This window comes from Triticum urartu, chromosome 5A, assembly GCF_056163025.1.
Source record: "Triticum urartu cultivar PI428250 chromosome 5A, HENAU_Tu73, whole genome shotgun sequence".
Classification (NCBI taxonomy): domain Eukaryota; kingdom Viridiplantae; phylum Streptophyta; class Magnoliopsida; order Poales; family Poaceae; genus Triticum; species Triticum urartu.
The window spans coordinates 292,432,311-292,451,642 of NC_141877.1; the positions used below are offsets into that span (position 1 = coordinate 292,432,311).

At 45.5% G+C, this 19,332-nt stretch overlaps 1 protein-coding gene across 2 annotated transcripts in view; it reads left to right on the forward strand.

The window, feature by feature from the left end:
* LOC125508366 (tryptophan decarboxylase 2) overlaps positions 1-4,995 on the forward strand; it is a 28,369-nt gene extending 23,374 nt beyond the window's left edge. For both annotated transcript variants that reach the window (XM_048673062.1, XM_048673061.2), the window contains 3 exons: positions 4,195-4,318; positions 4,466-4,603; positions 4,691-4,995. In XM_048673062.1, coding sequence (XP_048529019.1) covers positions 4,195-4,318; positions 4,466-4,603; positions 4,691-4,813 — 385 coding nt within the window. In that variant the 3' untranslated portion in view covers positions 4,814-4,995. The remainder of the gene's footprint in view (positions 1-4,194; positions 4,319-4,465; positions 4,604-4,690) is intronic.
* The last annotated feature ends 14,337 nt before the right edge of the window (positions 4,996-19,332 follow it).

The following is a 19,332-nucleotide window of genomic DNA, read 5'->3' on the forward strand; positions in this document are numbered from 1 at the left end:
TCAGACCCGCTCTTTTCACAACCCCGCGCCCGCCAACCGTAGAAGGGATTCCAGTGATCCCATAGGTGTCGATTTCCCCCGACAGGCCCGAGCTGCGCGCGAGGCCTAGGCAACATCGAGAGCGCGCGTGGCCCAAGCATGGGAGCAAGAGAACACAACCCATGCGAGCTGAGGCAGCAGGCTGATTGGCTTCAAGACAAGACAAGCACGTGAGAGGCTGCTTAGGCACGAGATTTGTTGGAAAAAAGACTGCCAAGGCTAAGCCCAGGTGTTCGGTCTTTTCGGTTTGCTCTGTCCGGTCTTTTCAGTCTTTCATAATTGACGACCGAAATTATTTCGGTCTTCTCAGTTCTCCACTATTCAGTCTTCGGTTTTTATAGGATGGTGTTCGGTCCCGACCAAACAGACCAAATTTTATGCTACAACTCAGACCATGTACATTATAGTACTAGTACAAGTGTATGCAAGCAGAACTCAGACAAGCTATGTGTAACAGGTGTATGCAACCAGAATTCAGAGTTCAGATAACATGTGTATATAGTAGATGTATGTAACCAGAATTGTGCCATAAACATCCAGATCAGGCAAAGGATTGTGCTAATTGTTCCATAAATATCCAAAGAGTTGTGCTAATTTGGTCTACCTGGTTTATTCGGTCATCCAAAGATGAAGACCGGTCCGACCGGTCTTTATGGGTTTGGTCTCGGTCTTTACGGGTCCAGTCTTTGGTTTTTATGCCCGGACTTAGCTAGGGCCAGTGTGTGTACAGGAGCAGTTTGGCTGGATCAACTTTGGTCTTTTTCTGCTACAAGGTGCATGGAGAAGCTACAACAACAAATAGAAACAATAAAATAATATTGTGCAAAAGCTTGAAACACGTGGACAGGCTACGGAGGCGCGCGGACAGCCGTGTCAATGGTTGCAGTCGCACAAGTTCTGTAGGGGCATTGAGTAATGCATGAATATGTTGGGCTGACACGATGTGGGATGAAGCATGATTGCAGTGGCACAAGTTCGGCTCAAGTTCGGCTGAGGTCAGACACATAAGGCGGGTGGGCTGAATAGTCCGGCGGATTGACAGGATATCGGTTGGAATAGAAGACGGTGGTGATATCCGCGACAATGACATGATGTTGATTGTGGCCGACTTCTAGGCGTGGAAACAAGAGCGCCGCCCCGAGGGCTTGTGTGCTTCGACATGGTGAGTATGCGGAGTTGATTCAAACATCAAAGCATGGAAATGACGGTGACCCAAGGGTGGACTCGTCATTCACCATGGCGTCATGTTGAAGGTGGAGCTGGAGTCTGAGGAAAGACTTCACTCGACACTGAGGAGGGGATACGACATAAATCGATGGAGAGTCGAAGCCTATTTCGGCGAGAAGCGAGTAACATATTGTTCGGGCTGGAGCACAGTGGTCTAAAGGATGCGTGAACTTCGCAATCGGTCGGTGATGATCGGTGGTTCTCTGCAGTGGGGGTTGGTGGTGTGGGCTAGCTACCCAGGAGACTTGACCGAGACAGCAAAGGCTCCAAGCGGTGATAGTGGCGAGGCGTGCGGCAAGCACGGGACATGACGACATGCCAAGGCATTGGTGGTCAGACAAAGTGTGCAGAGGGTGCTGAAGCAGCGTTGGCCGTACCAAATTCAAGTTGGTGACTGAGTCTATCGATACCGGGAGATGGATGCGAGTTGACCATGGAGAATCCGAGAAAGTGGTGGAAATTATGAAATGTCAAAAACTTGAAGAACATATGGCCGTATACTTTGTGGTGTTCAGTGCACATGACAAAGTGCGGATGACAAGTACAGAAGGAGGCGGATTGCTATAGTTGTGGGCATGTAAAAGACTATCCGAAAAAGAGGGTGAGACAACTGCGAGGATGTTGAGTTTGAGTAACTCTTATATGTGGTCCAGTAGTTTATTTGTTCACTTCCATGCAGATCTGCAATTAGTGTGTGATGGCGTTGAGAGGATACTCTAAGTTGGGAGCGAAAACAAGAGTAAAGAGGAACTTTATTTCTCTCGAGTGTTGACTGTGGTCAAGAAAAGAAGAGACTCTAGTTGCAGGTGGAGTCGTGTGGAGTCTGGGAGTAGCAGTGGTGCTCATGGAATAAGCTCTAGTCCAATGTGCATTGAAGTTTGACACATACACGAACTCAAGGTGGCGAGAATATTCGCCAAGGTAGAGTTTGTTGGAGTATCGAATATTTTTTACAATGGTTGGACTCGAGTCGTACGGTGTGTAGACAGAGTATGGAGTCATGTCCTTGTAGGACACTTGTATCATAGGGCTACTATAATGTGTAGGGGTAGACACACAATGTAATCAACCTATACCTAGTAATAAAGAGGGGACTGTTTCTGCCTGTCCGTAGCGCATTTTGCAGAAAATCCCCTGAATTTTTAGGGAATCAACCCGCAGTCCACCCTTAAGTGGCAGCAAACAATTTTTTTCACAAGTGATAAGTGCCACACGTCAAGTACGTGGCACTCCGGCTCTGACATTTTTTGATGACAATTCCAGTCATGGCAAGGATGGAAAATTCCATTGACAGGACAAGTTTCTGTCAAAAATAAATTGAAGCACGAAAGTTGCCATGCTTGGCAACTAAAGTTGCCATCCTCACGTCATTAAATTTGCCATAAAAAATGTTTAGAGTTGACATGTGCTCGTACCTGATGTGTTGCACTTATCAGGCCCCCCTGCCTTCGCTAGCAATTAACCAACAGTCCACCTTTAGGTGACAAGAATTAAAGTGAAAATCCCTTGATATTTGGGTTCATCAACCCGCGGTCCTTCTACAACAAATGCTTTTCAAAAATATTCATATCTTTTAAACCCTAACTCCAATTTTTAACATGTTATATATGAACTTTGATTAGAAAAATATGTAGAATCTAAATATGATGTTACCTGTTAACCATTTTTAAAATGCTTTTTAGGGTGCAACCTTAATTAATAGCGCATGATCTGTCTTTTCTCATACCGGCGCCAATCCGGATTGCAAATGAACACCTCAACAAAACCAGATTGGAGACGAAAGAAACCATCAATAATCACGCATGCATGCCTTAAAACCTCATAGGGGAAATAAGAAAACAGATTGCTCATCTTATGCCGAGAGAGAGAGAGACGTCTTAGGATTGACCACATTCAAACGTGTTGTGGTTGTGTGAGCACTGAGGACACTGTCGGTGAGGGTGGGAAGGACACCGTCGGTGAGGGCGGGAAGGAGGATAAATGGCAACACATATGGGATACCATGGTCAAATAAAGGACCTGGACCTATTGGGGTCTTGAGTCATGGTTATTGGGTTAGGGGCATGTGGTATTTTTTTTCTCCGGTTGCAATGCACGGGTTCTTTTGCTAGTGCTAATATCATAGCACATGGACGCAGGGAGGGCCGGCGACATGTGCCGGTGCCCGGGTGGCTGGGGCGCGGCGTTGGTATTATCATGGGGAGGAGCGCACATAGTCAGCCCCAGCGGTGTAGCTAAGTTCGGTGAACCTTGTTAACAAATCCCGGTGTCAACAAATCTCTGTGTCGTGCCTCGTGTGATTACTCAGTAGATCGACTATGTACGTCGGATTAATTCTAACACCACGTAGGCAAGCCATAGCTGGGTAGGGCCTGCGATGAACCACTTATCCACATTTAGGACCTAGATATGCATTCTCATACTTATGGGACCGAACTGACACAACTCAAATACTTTCAGGACCTCCGATGCCTCTTACTCTAATATATGCAAATGGAATTGAAATAATTAGACAGCTTACCCAATTACTTTCTCATTGGTACCCATGGTGTTGACGTCATTGGATTGAGTTGCCATACATGATCTTTTCCCTGACCAAGCCATTTATTTTGGTGTCCAAAATAATTCAAGAAATGCATAACTAGCGTGACATGGATGCATTGAAATGATTAAGAACCCAACTTGTTCACCAAGCAGTCAAATATGGCTATATTATCAAAAGAACATGAACCAGTATGGCTATTATAGAAAGAAGAATCTTACAATTAATGTTGTTCAGCACCATATATCCATATAGTTGACCTCTGACTTTCTAAATGCAGTCACTATGACAGTATGAGTCATCGCACTGTTGTTGACATTATATGTGGTAGTTCCTTGCATGACAATTAAATTGATTTCTCTTACCAAGTGGAACCTTTCTTTTAGATCACTCAAGCTATGGATGGTCTTGAGGCTTTATGGCGTGGAAAATCTGCAGAGTTATATCAGAAAGCACATACAGTTGGCTGAACAGTTTGAACAACTTGTACTATCTGACTCAAGATTTGAGGTAAAAGAATATATATATATATATATATATATATATATATAATGATATTATTAAACTCTCTCTGCTGTAGTTTAAAGGCACATCATAGTTTATTCTTCAGTTGGAAATCTTTATTTTACAAATTTCTTATTTACTTCATTAATTCAGGTTGTGACTCCGAGACTTTTTTCCCTTGTTTGTTTCCGCCTTCTGCCCCCAACTTCTGAGGATGAGGGTGGTCGTCAACTTAACTATGACCTAATGGATGCTGCTAACTCAAGTGGGAAGATCTTCATCTCACATACGGTTGGTTATTAGCAATCTGTCGATGATCTGGATATCTGTTCATGAAGCATAATCCACTGATTTCCTTTATGGTTCCTATTTCAACAGGTTCTTGCTGGTAAGTTTGTCTTGAGATTTGCGGTTGGAGCACCGCTGACAGAGGAGCAACATGTGGATGCCGCTTGGAAGCTCTTGCAAGATGAGGCCACCAAGCTCTCAGGAAGTGCGTAGGTTACTATAATGGCAATTGTTCATTGATTAAGCTGCACTGTTCAGGCCTATTATCATGATAAGCTTTTACAGCTGCTCATACAAACAGTTTCTGAAAGAAACTTGGACAGTTGAAATACGAAACTACTATACGCATACGATCTTTCCTTGTCATGTTAAATCCAATGCTTACTGAACTTTCATTCCATGCGCCAACGGCTTGATTTGTCGTATTGGATAGGAATCAATCAGGAAAAATCCTTGAAATAATATTAACCCCCATATTAGTCCGAAAATGAGCACATTAATTTGACCTGGGAGCAGTTATTGCGATAGTCCAGCTACCTAACCACCCAAAAATCAGCCAAATTCAAAATTTGGTTTATAATTTATTGTTGGAACTAAATGGTAGAGGAGGATCATTACGTTGTGTGTTAATGGCATGTAGAAGATAGCATGATATACATTCGACTCTGACGCAAAATAGAGTTCTATGTTTCTTGACGCATCTGCGGAGCAGAACATGTCACATATATTTGGCATGCATCGTCCATGGAATATTTGATTTGATGTGCACCTGTGTTTCTTTACGTTCATGTGCTGGTTTAAACAATGTTGGCTATATGCATATTCCAGAAAAGGGTGCGGGTTTAGAGAATGTTGGCTCAGACTGTAGAATGTAAAATCTTGTATTCCCCCCGTTCCTAAATACACAAGTCTTTTTAGACATTTTAAATGAACTATAACACATGAATGTATGTAGACATATTTTAGAGTGTAGATTTATTTATTTTGCTCTATATGTAGTCACTTATTGGAATCCAATATGAATTACATACGGAGCAAAATGAGTGAATCTACACTCTAAACTACGTCTATATACATCCATACGATAGTCCATCTTGAAATCTCTAGAAAAACTTATATTTAGGAACGGAGGGAATATTTAGAAACGGAGAGAGTAGATCGCTAAACATATTTTGTTTGGAGGGATACTCATCCCGAAACATCATTATACAGTGTTTCCTCATACACTCCGGTGCAAAATGGAGAAAAAGGGAAAGAGTTAATGGGATCAAGCAAACGGTGTGTGCTGGACTAACAATCTAACATGATGTGGGCTAGGTCACGAATCGGGCTCCATTCATGACGAATTCAAATCACAGGGACCCGCAAAAAAAAGAATTCAAATCACAGGGAGGATTTGGAAAGAGGAGTTCCTCTTTTACAAGCCACACGCACGCACATTTTTTTTTTGAGGCAACCACACGCACGCACATGAAACTAGTCGCTTGCCAGCTGCCACTGATTTCCTATCGCTCTGCGGTCTAAGTACACAAGGCCAGTTTAGGCCCATTCCGGCCAGCGAGCCGAGCTGGCAAGTGAGGCTGCCACTTGGCCTGTTCTTCTGTTTGAACTACGACTTGGCGCTCCCCTTGATCGCTGACAATCCATCCTCCCTGGAAATGGCTTGCCTCCATGCCGACGCTCTCGGAAACTTCTGCTTTAGCGTGACCTAGTCTTCCCAAGTAACCATGTCCACAGGTGTAGCGTTCCACTCGACTAGAACTTGGACGATGGAATCGGAGCCATGCCTGGTCACCCGTTGTTGCATAATTTGTTCTGGGAAGTGAAACTGATCATTAGGCGAAGGAAGTTGAGAGAGTACCTGACAGTCTGGGGCAAGAACTTTCCAGAGTAAGGAAACGTGGAACACCGGGTGTACTTTGCTCGTTGGAGGCAAGTCCAATTTATGTGCTACTACGCCGACGCGCTCAAGGATTTCAAACGGGCCATAGAACTTAAATGCCAGTTTGTGGTTGGCCCGCGGCGCCACCGGTGACTGCGGATAGGGTTGAAGCTTGAGGAAAACCCTATCTCCCATTGCAAAGACACGATCAGTATGATGCATGTCTACTTGATTTTTCATACGTTGTTGGGCGCAGAGCAAGTGTTGCGCTAGAGACTCCAGCACAACGCTCCGATCTTCAAGCCACTATTGCAGATCAGGGGACTGTATCTTATCATCAGCAGACAGACCAAAGTGGCGCGGGCTATGCCCATAGATGATCTCGAATGGTGTGTTGCCCGTAGCAGAATGCCAATTTGTGTTGTACCAGAGTTCACAAAGGGAGATCCACTTTGCCCAATGCGGCGGATGCCCACTAACAAAACAACGCAAGAAACATTCTACCTACTGATTGACGCGTTCAATTTGGCCGTAAGACTGTGGATGGCAGGCAGAGCTCATGCGGAGAAGAATACTATATTTCTGAAAGAGTTGACTCCAAAATTTATTGGTAAAAATCCTGTCGTGGTCAGACACAATCGGCTAGGGCATACCGTGCAGCTTGTAGACGGAGTTTAGGAAAGCCTCAACAACAGTTTCAGCAGTAAAAGAGTGGTGCATGGGGGGTAAAATGCCTGTACATGGAGAGCTTGTCAATGACCACAAGCAAGCAATTGTAACGACCCGAAGGAGGAAGCCCTTCAACAAAGTCCATGGTGACCATCTCCCAAGGTAGACTGGGCACTGGAAGGGGGGGTGAAGCAAACTTGGGTAGGGGATGCGTTCAGGTTTTGCCTGCTGACAGATCAAACATTGTTGTACATAGGTTTTATAAATCCTCGCATGCCCTTCCACCTGAACAGTTTCCTGGCACATTTAAATGTCATGGGGAAACTCAAATGACCACCCAAGGGGCTATCATGGAAAGCAGCAACAACTTTGTCGTATAGAGCTAGGTCACATCCAATCCAAACACATTTCCCTTGCCGCATTACACCAGCTTTGAGAGAAAACTTATCATCAGAAACAGGGGACACTAATAGACGTTGCGGCAATTCCGAAGCAAGGGGTCATTGGTGTAACTCTGAATTATATCATCAAGCCAAGCATGCTGAGCAGAGGAGTGGCCTTCTGGACAGTGAGTCAACTGCACTATTTTCAACACCCTTCTTATATACAATGGTGTATTGCAACCCTAACAGCTTAGTCAGTGCTTTCTGCTGCAATCTAGTGTGTAGTCTTTGTTCAGATAAACAAGCTAGACTATGTTGATCAATTTTAATGATAAATTCAGAAAGTTGCAAGTCCTAGCGCCAATGCTCAAATGCAAGAGGATGCCAAGTACTCCTTTTCATAGACTGATAAAGTTTGGCTTCTGGGCCCAAGGGATTTACTAACATAAGCAAGGGGTGCCTATCTTGCATGAGTACTGCTCCTACACCCACATCACATGCATCAATTTCTACTACAAATGTCTTTGAAAAATCTGGAAGAGCAAGAATAGGAGCCGAAACTAATGCCTATTCAAGGAGCACAAATGCCTATTGCTCATTATTTGTTCGGTGAAAAGGAACTCCCTTCTTTAGAAGGTTCGTTAAGGGCTTGCTCAACATGCCATAGTGGGAAATGAATTTCCTGTAATACCCAGCAAGACCAAAAAATCCTCTAACTTCCTTAGCAGAGACAAACATTGGCCACTCCTTTATAGAAGAATTCTTAGAGGGATCAGTAGCAACTCCTTGACCACTGATTATATGCCCCAGGTAACCAATTTGAGTCTGGGCAAATGCACATTTGGACAGCTTGATCTGCCACTAATGTTTGAGTAACAGTTGTAGCACTTCTGCCAGATGTTGTAAGTGTTGTGCATAGGAAGCACTGAAAACCAGGATATCATCAAAGAAGACCATTGCATATTTTTCGAGCCAAGGAGACAAGGTGTCATTCATAGCAAACAGAAAAGTGTTACGTCCTCCAGTTAAACCAAATGACAAAACCAGGAACTCAAAATGGCCAATGTGAGTTTGAAAAGCAGTTCAATGCTCTTCTCTAGGAGCCAGCCTGATTTGGTGATAACCAACTCTAAGATCTAACTTGGGAAACCAACTGGAGCCTGCCTATTCATCCAACAATTCATCAATAACTTGTATTGGATACTTGCTTTTAACAGTGATAGTATTTGACTGCCCATAGTCAAACACAGATCTCCAGGTCTTGTCCTTCTTCTATACTAAGATCACGGGGGAGGAGAAAAGCATTGTTGCTATGTCTAATCATCCCAACTCCAAGCATTTCTTGAACTTGTTTTTCCATCTCATCCTTTAGGGCAGGAGTAATCCTGTAGGGTCTGATGGAAATAGGTTGAGCTCCAGGGATCAAGGGAATGGTGTGATCATACTCTCTTCTGGGAGGAAGGCCAGTATGAGATGCAAAAACAAGAGCAAACTCATCAAATAATTGTTGGGGAACGTAGCATGCAATTTCAAAAAATTCCTACGATCACGCAAGATCTATCTAGGAGATGCATATCAACGAGAGGGGGAGAGTGTGTCCACGTACCCTCGTAGACCGAAAGCGGAAGTGTTTGACAACGCAGTTGATGTAGTCGAACGTCTTCACGATCCAACCGATCCAAGTACCGAACGTACGGCACCTCCGTGTTCAGCACACGTTCAGCACGATGACGTCCCTCGAGCTCTTGATCCAGTTGAGGACGAGGGAGAGTTCCGTGCGCACGATGGCGTGGCGACGGTGATGATGAAGTTACTGACGCAGGGCTTCACCTAAGCACTACGGTGATATGACCGAGGTGTTAAACTATGGAGGAGGGCACCACACACGGCTAAGAGATTGTCTGTTGTCTATTGGGGTGCCCCCTGGCCACGTATATAAAGCAGGAAGGGAGAGAGGCCGGCGGCTAGGAGGGGCGTGCTAAGGGGGAGTCCTACTTGCACTCCTAGTCCAAGTAGGATTCGCCCCCTTCCTTTCTTCCACCGGAGGGAAAGGAAAGAGGGGAGAACGAGAAGGAAGGAGGGGGGCGCGCCCCCACCCCTTGTCCAATTCGGTTTGGGCAGGGGGAAGGTGCGCGCCACCTTGTGGCCCTTCTTCCCTCTCTCCACTAAAGCCCACTAAGGCCCATTAACTTCCCCGGGGGTTCTGGTAACCCCTCGGTACTCCGAAAAAAATACCCGGATCACTCGGAACCATTCTGATGTCTGAATATAACCTTCCAATATATGAATCTTTACCTCTAGACCATTTCAAGACTCCTCGTCATGTCCGTGATATCATCCGAGACTCCGAACAATCTTCGATCATCAAATCACATAACTCATAATACAAATCATCATCGAATGTTAAGCGTGCGGACCCTACGGGTTTGAGAACTATGTAGACATGACTGAGACACGTTTCTGGTCAATAACCAATAGCGGAACCTGGATGCTCATATTGGCTCCTACATATTCTACGAAGATCTTTGTCGGTTAAACCGCATAACAACATACGTCATTCCCTTTGTCATCGGTATGTTACTTGCCCGAGATTCCATCGTCGGTATCATCATACCTAGTTCAATCTTGTTACCGACAAGTCTCTTTACTCATTCCGTAATGCATCATCCCGTAACTAACTCATTAGTCACATTGCTTACAAGGCTCATAGTGATGTGCATTACCAGAGGGCCCAGAGATACCTTTCCGATACACGGAGTGATAAATCCTAATCTCGATCTATGCCAACTCAACGAACACCATCGTAGACACCTGTAGAGCATCTTTATAATCACCCAGTTACGTTGTGATGTTTGATAGCACACTAAGTGTTCCTTTGGTATTCCGGAGTTGCATAATCTCATAGTTAGAGGAATATGTATAAGTCATGAAGAAAGCAGTAGCAATAAAACTAAACGATTATTATGCTAAGCTAACGGATGGGTCTTGTCCATCACATCATTCTCCTAATGATGTGATCCCGTTCATCAAATGACAACACATGTCTATGGTTAGGAAACTTAATCATCTTTGATTAACGAGCTAGTCAAGTAGAGGCATAATAGGGACACTTTATTTTGTCTATGTATTCACACATGTACTAAGTTTCTGGTTAATACAATTCTAGCATGAATAATAAACATTTACCATGATATAAGGAAATATAAATAATAACTTTATTGTTGCCTCTAGGGCATATTTCCTTTAGTCTCCCACTTGCACTAGAGTCAATAATCTAGTTCACATCGTCAAGTGATTTAACACCAATAGTTCACACCTTTATGTGATTAGTTCACATGTCCATGTGACTAACACCCAAAGGGTTTACTAGAGTCAATAATCTAGTTCACATTGCTATGTGATTAACACCCAAAGAGTACCAAGGTGTGATCATGTTTTGCTTGTGAGAGAAGTTTAGTCAACGGGTCTGCCACATTCAGAGCCGTATGTATTTTGCCAGTTTTCTATGTCTACAATGCTTTGCACGGAGCTACTCTAGCTAATTGCTCCCACTTTCAATATGTATCCAGATTGAGATTTAAAGTCATCCGGATCAGTGTCAAAGCTTGCATCAATGTAACCCTTTACGACGAACTTTTTGTCACCTCCATAATCGAGAAACATGTCCTTATTCCACTAAGGACAATTTTGACCGCTGTCTAGTGATCCACTGCTGGATCACTATTGTACCCTCTTACCAAACTCATGGTGAGGTACACAATAGGTCTGGTACACAACATAGCATACTTTATAGAACCTATGACTGAGGCATAGGGAATGATTTTTCATTCTCTTTCTATTTTCCGCCGTGGTCGGGTTTTGAGTCTTTACTCAACTTCACACCTTGCAACACATGCAAGAACTCCTTCTTTGATTGTTCCATTTTGAACTACTTCAAAAACTTGTCAAGGTATGTACTCATTGAAAAAACTTATCAAACATCTTGATCTTTATCTATAGATCTTGATGCTCAATATGTAAGCAGCTTCACCAAGGTCTTTCTTTGAAAAATTCCTTTCAAACACTCATTTATGCTTTCCAGAAAATTCTACATCATTTCTGATCAACAATATGTCATTTACATATACTTATAAGAAAGGTTGTAGTGCTCCCACTCACTTTCTTGTAAATACAGGCTTCACCAAAAGTCTATATAAAACCATATGCTTTGATCACCTTATCAAAGCGTATATTCCAACTCCGAGATGCTTGCACCAGTCCATAGATGGATCGCTGGAGCTTGCACACTTTGTTAGCACCTTTAGGATTGACAAAACCTTCTTGTTGCATCATATACAACTCTTCTTTAAGAAATTCATTAAGGAATGTAGTTTTGACATCCATTTGCCAGATTTCATAAATGTGGCAATTGCTAACATGATTCAGACAGACTTAAGCATCACTACGAGTGAGAAAATCTTATCGTAGTCAACACCTTGAACTTGTCGAAAACCCTTTGCGACAATTTGAGCTTTGAAATGTTGGGGATATGACTATTAGGCATGACCCGCCCAGGAGGGGCCGGATCATCCCTATGATGATTCACTATAATGAAGCCCAAGATTGTATGGCGGTTCACAGATAGGCTTAGTATAAGGCCCAGGCCCGAAGGCGGCTCAAGGCCCGTAGAGATAAACCGTCGTATGTACATGACTTGTATTGTAAGGCAGGAATAGTTAGAGACCGAGCCGGACAATGTTTATGAGCCGGCCGGGACTCTGTGAGCCGCCGGGCGTCAGCCTTTGTATATAAAGGGATGACCTGGGAGGCGGTTTAGGACAAGAAACAACAGATCGAGAGCCAGGTTAAGCGTATTAGCTCCCTGGTCATCGAAACCCTAGCAATATCACCTCAAACTGGACTAGGCCTTTACCTTCACCACAAGGGGCCGAACCAGTATAAACTCCGCGTGTCCTTTGTCCCGTTTAACCCCTTTAAGCTTCCTAGTTGCGATGGCTCCATGTTTAAGTCCTTTCACTAGGACATCTGCCGTGATAATTCCACGACAATTGACGCCCATCGTGGGGCTAGCGCACGGTGGATTTGAGTTCTTGAAGGACAGCTTCGAAGGGCTCAAGGGATACGTTGTGGGTCGGATGACCATGAGTCGTCGCGGCAAGCTCTACATCGACGACGCGGGCTGGGCCCCCGACGCCGGCTCAATTGAGTACGGGTACCAGGTCCCCTTCGGCGGGATCCATGTCTTCATCGGCCGGATTGGTGAGCCGGGCCCTGAGCCGGACATCTGCACCGACATCGTCGAGACGGCTTAGCGTGCGAGACCCGCCCGGGCTCAGCCGGCCGTGAAGCGTGCCTTCGTGGGATGCATCCATGGAGGGGAATTTTCTGAAAGATCTGTGTCTGGTGGTGAGACGACCGTCCAATATGATGGCGAGTCATCCACAGGTGAGACAGATTTGTTGTATCAACTACAAGATGATGGGCTCGGGGGCTGTTCCGATGGCAGCAGTATTCCGGACCCCTTTGAGCCGCCGAGCAGAGTGGGGATCTTCATGGCTGGCACGCAACTCATTCAAAACTCTACGGCTGCGGCAGCGATAATCTCCGGATCAGCGGCAGCTGGGGCAGGAGGCCCTGTGCGCCCGCCAGCTCAGGTGTTGATGGAACTCATGGATAGGATGACAACCCTGTTAACCGCCGTGGTTACTCCGGCGGATCAGGATCAACATGATGCAGAAGTGGCCCGGTGACGTGAGGAGGTAGCACAAGCCAAGGAAAATCTATCAGCGAAGGACGTCAGGATGGCCGCAGAGCGGGCGACTTTGGATGCTCGAGCACATCAGATTCAATCCGAGGCTTTTCAGCTTACGATGAATATGAACGCATCAAATGAGGTCATGATAAGAAGGCACCAAAAGGCTCAATCCCGTCTGCCTCTGACATACGATCCTAGAAACCTCTTCCGCACACCCGGTGCAGGCCCCAGTAACCCGCCGGAGGTAAACCACGTCGCAACACCCGGGGCGGGGACGCCGGGTTAGCCACGGCCGATGGAACCTCCTCGGATGAATACTGCTCCACCTCATTATGTACCGACGCCGCCGGGTCATTATTCTAGCCCTTTGGAGAACATGATTGCCACGGCGGCACGATTGGCGGCTCTCCCGATGGAGGGCGACTCTCCGACGGCGGTTGAAACACGAAGGGCCAGAGAACTTCTTCAGACAGCTTTAGCACAGCAGGAGGCATATTCTTACAGTCAAGACAGGGTTCATTCGACCCCTCGCCCAAGCCGGAGTCCGAGTTATAGCCGACACATGGATTTAGCAGCTGTTTCAAGCAACGCTCGGTGCCATGACCAGCCGGGCGGGCATGACCCGACGCGTGATGGAGCTCTCAATTTGGTTAACGAGGACATGATACGCCAAGAAGCTGAGCGGGCGGTTCAGCAGGCGGCTGAGCAGGCGGCTCAGCGGGCGTCTTACCAGTCTTTTCTGGTTTATCCGACGACTTCTGTTGAAGCAGGCATAACTGCGAGGACTAGAGGTGTCCCTTGTTTGGTGCCTGCTCTACGTAATGAGCATTTGCCCAAGGATTTAAAGGGGCCTCGAAAGGTAACTAATTATACGGCCGATTTACAGCCCGAGGCATGGATTGAGAGTTATGAGATGGCCATGGAATTATTAGAAGTCAATGATGCAGCAATGGCCAAGTACTTCACCATGATGTTGGATGGGACGGCCCGCACTTGGTTAAAGGGGCTGCCACCCAACTCCATTAGTTCGTGGGCAGAGCTGAAGGCCCGATTTATTCAGAACTTCAAAGACACATGCAAGCAGCCCATGTCAATTGTGAATTTGACTAATTGCAAGCAAGAGGAAGGTGAGTCCACGACCCATTGGGTGCATCGGGTCAAGGCCATAATACATTCATCTGATAAAATGGATGCCGGCTCTGCAGTCTTAATGTTGGAGAAGAATTGTCGTTTTACGCCTTTGAAACAGAAGTTGGGCGGCTCAAGCGCAATTGTAATGACATGGGTCAGTTAATGGCGGCTCTAGTCAAGTACGCTGATTCTGATAGTACCAAGGATCCCGAGTCTGACGAGGAGAAGACAGGGAAGGGAAAGAAGAATGGCAATGGTAAGGGTCAGCAACATAACCCGGCGAATCAAGGAGGCAATAATAAACGTAAGGCTGACGGTAGTTTGGAGTTTGTGGCTAATGTCAATGCACAGGGCAGCAATCAACGACGTAAGGGGAGGCCACCTCCTCGGTCCGGCGGGTCAGGTCCCACTCTTGAGCAGTTATTAAACGAGCCCTGTCCGAGGCACGGTACTCAGCAGAAACCAGCCACTCACCTATGGAAGGACTATGCGATCATGAAGGCTTTCAAAAACTCTAACGTGTTCGACGGCAATCATGGGCCGGGCAGTGGCTCAGGTGGCGGCAGTTTTCACGGCCCGGGCAACGGTTCAAATTCCAGCTTTTAAGGCTCTCAAGGAAATCAAGGTGGCTATAACCAGCAATCTGGTCAGGGAGGTCAGCAGCAGCTCAGAGCAACCCAAAGCAGTTGAGCAGTGGACAATATCATGTGTTCACCACCAGTTTGTGCAAATGGGACCAGAAGCTTCATAAGAGGGCTGTAAACGCTGTTGAGCCGGCAGTTCCTTGTTATTTAAGATGGTCCGAGCAGCCTATTCTATGGAGTAGGGCAGATCACCCTTCCCGGGTTGACAATCCGGGTCACTTGGCTTTAGTGGTGGCGCCTCAAGTTGGTGGATATAAATTCACTAAGGTGCTCATGGACGGAGGCAGTAGCATCAAAATCCTCTATTATGAGACTTTCCGACGTATGGGGTTGACTGATAAAAACCTTAAGACGTCTAACACTGTATTCCATGGAGTAGTGCCTGGTAAGTCGGCATATCCAGTGGGTAAGATTGAGCTGGAGGTAGCCTTTGGAGATGAGCATGATTCTAGGGCTGAGAAATTAACTTTTGAAGTGGTCAAAATCAAGAGCCCGTATCACGCCCTGTTTGGACGGCCGGCTTATGCCAAGTTCATGGCGCGACCTTGTTATGTTTGTCTGCAGCTTAAGATGCCGGGTCATAAGGGTACTATCACCGTGCATGGGAGTCGGACGATAGCCTTGGAATGTGTGGAAGGCTATGCTGCCTATGCCGAATCTGTGTGTGCGACAGAGGAATTGAAGTTCTATAAGGACAATGTTGACCCGGCATACATGACGTCTTTGAAGAAGCCAACCATAGAACATGAGCCGATGTTAAAGTTTAAATCGGTTGATGAAACCAAGCTTGTTGATTTTGTCCCAGGCGACTCATCTAAGCAGTTCAATATCAGTGCTAATCTGGATCCTAAATAGGAAAGCGCGCTCATCGAGTTCATCCGTGAGAACCGGGACATCTTTGCATGGAAACCTTCTAACATGCCAGGTGTACCGAGAGAACTCACTGAGCACTCTCTCAATATTGATCCAAAGTTTAAGCCGGTCAGGCAGTTTCTTCGGCGGTTCAATGAAGAAAGGCGCAAGGCCATTGGTGAAGAAGTGGCCTGGCTCTTGGCGGCCAGGTTTATTATTGAAGTTTTTCATCCAGAGTGGTTGGCTAACCCGGTGCTCGTGCTTAAAAAGAACGGCACCTGGCGTATGTGTGTGGATTACACGGACTTAAACAAGGCTTGTCCGGCTGATCCTTTCGCTCTCGCTCGTATTGATCAAATCATTGATGCTACGGCGGGTTGTGAGTGTTTGAGCTTTTTGGATGCTTATTCTGGTTATCATCAGATCAAGATGGCAGTTAAGGACTAGGAGAAGATGACTTTTATTACTCCGTTTGGAGCCTTTTGCTATGTGTATATGCCTTTTGGGCTTAAAAGTGCCCAGGCGACTTATCAGCGATGTGTGCAGAACAGTCTTCATAATCAGATTGGGCGCAATGTTCATGCTTATGTGGACGATATAGTGGTGAAGTCTAGAGAGAAGGAGACCTTGATAGATGATCTGAAGGAAACTTTTGATAACCTCCGGGTCTACAAGATGATGCTTAACCCGGCCAAGTGCGTTTTTGGAGTGCCAGTGGGCAAGCTTTTGGGTTTTCTGGTTTCTAATAGAGGTATCGAGGCTAACCCGGAGAAGATCAAGGCAATCACTTCTTTGGCTAAACCGGCGTGTATTAATGATGTTCAACGTTTGGCGGGTCGTATTGCTGCTTTAAGCCGGTTCATAAGCCGACTAGGTGAGAAGGCCATATCGTTGTACCAGATGAGGAAGGTCAAGAAATTCTTTGTGAAATCCATGAAGGGGATTGTGGCCATCATGCCGGTTCAAAGTCCCTTGTAGCCAAAGCCTTCCGTCATGGTTTTTACTGGCTGACGGCTCACGCTGATGCGGAGGATCTGGTCAGTAGGTGTGATGGTTGCTAGAAATTCTCACGACGCACACATGTGCCGGCTCAAGAGTTGCGGATGATTCCAATTACTTGACCGTTTGCAGTCTGGGGGCTCGACATGGTTGGACCTTTCAAAAGATCCAAAGATAAAAAGACACACCTTTTGGTGGCAGTTGACAAATTCACAAAGTGGGTTGAGGCAGAGCCGGTTAGTAAGTGTGATGTAGCCACGGCATTTCAATTCATGAAAAAGGTGATCTTTCGTTTTGGCTTTCCACACAGCATTATAACTGACAATGGTACTAATCTATCCAAGGGTGCTATGGAGGAATTCTGCCAACGTGAGCATATCCGGCTTGATGTTTCATCAGTAGCTCACCCCCAATCCAATGGTCAAGCTGAAAGAGCCAATCAGGAAATCCTAAAAGGTCTCAAGCCTCGGCTTATGATTCCTTTACAACGGACGCCGGGTTGTTGGGTGGAGGAGTTACCCTCTATGATATGGAGCATCAATACTACTCCTAACAGATCTATGGGTTATACACCTTTCTTCATGGTCTACGGAGCGGAGGTAGTCTTGCCTAGTGACATCCGTCATGACTCACCCCGCGTGGCGGCTTACGTTGAAGCTGATAACGAACGAGCCCGTCAGGATGCACTTGACCTGTTAGATGAAGAGCGTGACTTAGCAGCAGCTCGCTCGGCGATTTACCAATAGGACCTGCGCCGTTATCACAGCCGCCGAGTTAAGTCCAGAACCTTTCAAGAAGGTGACTTGGTGCTCCGGCTCATCCAGGATCAAACTGATGCACACAAATTATCCCTGCCTTGGGAAGGACCTTTTTTGGTCAGCAGGAACTTGAACAACAGGTCATACTACCTTATCGATGTTTGAGAGCACAAAGACTCGCGTAAGTCAGAGGAAGAGACCCGTCGACCGTGGAATATCGCTCATCTTCGGCCTTACTATACTTGAGCCACTGGCTCTCATGATGTACATACTTTGACGATGTATATATTATGATAAGTAATAAAGCAGGACCTTTGCCCTTTTTCCTCAATAATCACATGTCTACATCATTATAATTTCAAAATGACCAACTGGGGGCTGATTGTGTTCAAATCCAGCTTAAACCCTTTGGTCCGGCTCATGATAGTATTCGAATCTAGCCGTTAAATCATATGATCACTAGGGGGCTTCCTATTCAAACATAGGTCGTATTTGAACCAAAGAGAACATAGTTGTCGGTACCCTCTTGGTCGGCACAATGCCAAACTCACTAGGGGGCTTCTTGATCGTATTCGAATCACAGCTTAACCCCTTTTGGGTCCGACTTGGATCGTATTCGAATCAGGGTTGTGAAAAACCTCTCAAGATCATTTGGGGGCTTCCTATTCAAACATAGGTCGTATTCGAACCAAAGAGAAGATAGCTGTCGGTACCCTCTTGATCGGCGCAATGCCAAAGCCACTGGGGGCTACATGATCATATTCGAATCCTAGCTTAACCCCTTTGGTCTGGTTTACTGATCGTATTCGAATCAGAAGCCTCCAAATTCCTTCTTTATGTTTGACTTACGTTTTTTAAAGACAATCTTTGTTCTGCGGTTTTCGTCTAGATCTAAGTATAAGTATGGTCTCAATTTAACCCGGCTTGGTTTTTTGATGGTAAATCGCCAGTGTATGACAGTCATCATAATTATGGAAGTGTTGGCTTCTACAAAGATTGGGTTATCACCCTTACTGTTCAAGTTACGTAAACCGACAGTTCAGATTCAAGATCACAAGTATGATATTGTCGTTATGTTTCAAAGTTAAAATTCATAACAGGCTAATTTGTGTATCTTCAATCAGAGGCTTTCCAGCCTTAATAATTCTTACATCCAGCTTTAATAATTATTACATTCAACCTTATTTATACAGTTATGTTGGTCTCCATGGTTGTGTATTGGGCGTTATGACCCGTCCGGCGATAAATCGCCAAGACAATTTTAATATATTGAATGCAGGAACAGATCCAACACTACTGATATTGTAAGGGATGTAAAGCATATCTTCATATGACGGACAAAGGTGTTGTACGCAGCAAAATATGCACGATGGCATAGCAGAACAAGAAGTTTCAACGCTAACCTATTACAAGGTGTTTTGGAGCCAAAAAAAGGATAAAACTGTTTGTCTCGCGTACAACAGGTGCTAAGTTAAGCCGGTTCATAAATCGTGGCCTAGCTAGCTTGATGTTTGTGGATCATCCCTTGCCGGTTCGTCTTCCTCCACCGCCTGGAAATTGGATTTGGTCCAATCAAAGCCATGTTGGGTGATAAATTCAGCCTTGTCATCTATCAGACCAGACAGGTCAATCTCAGGGGCAAAGGTGTGCTTACGATTC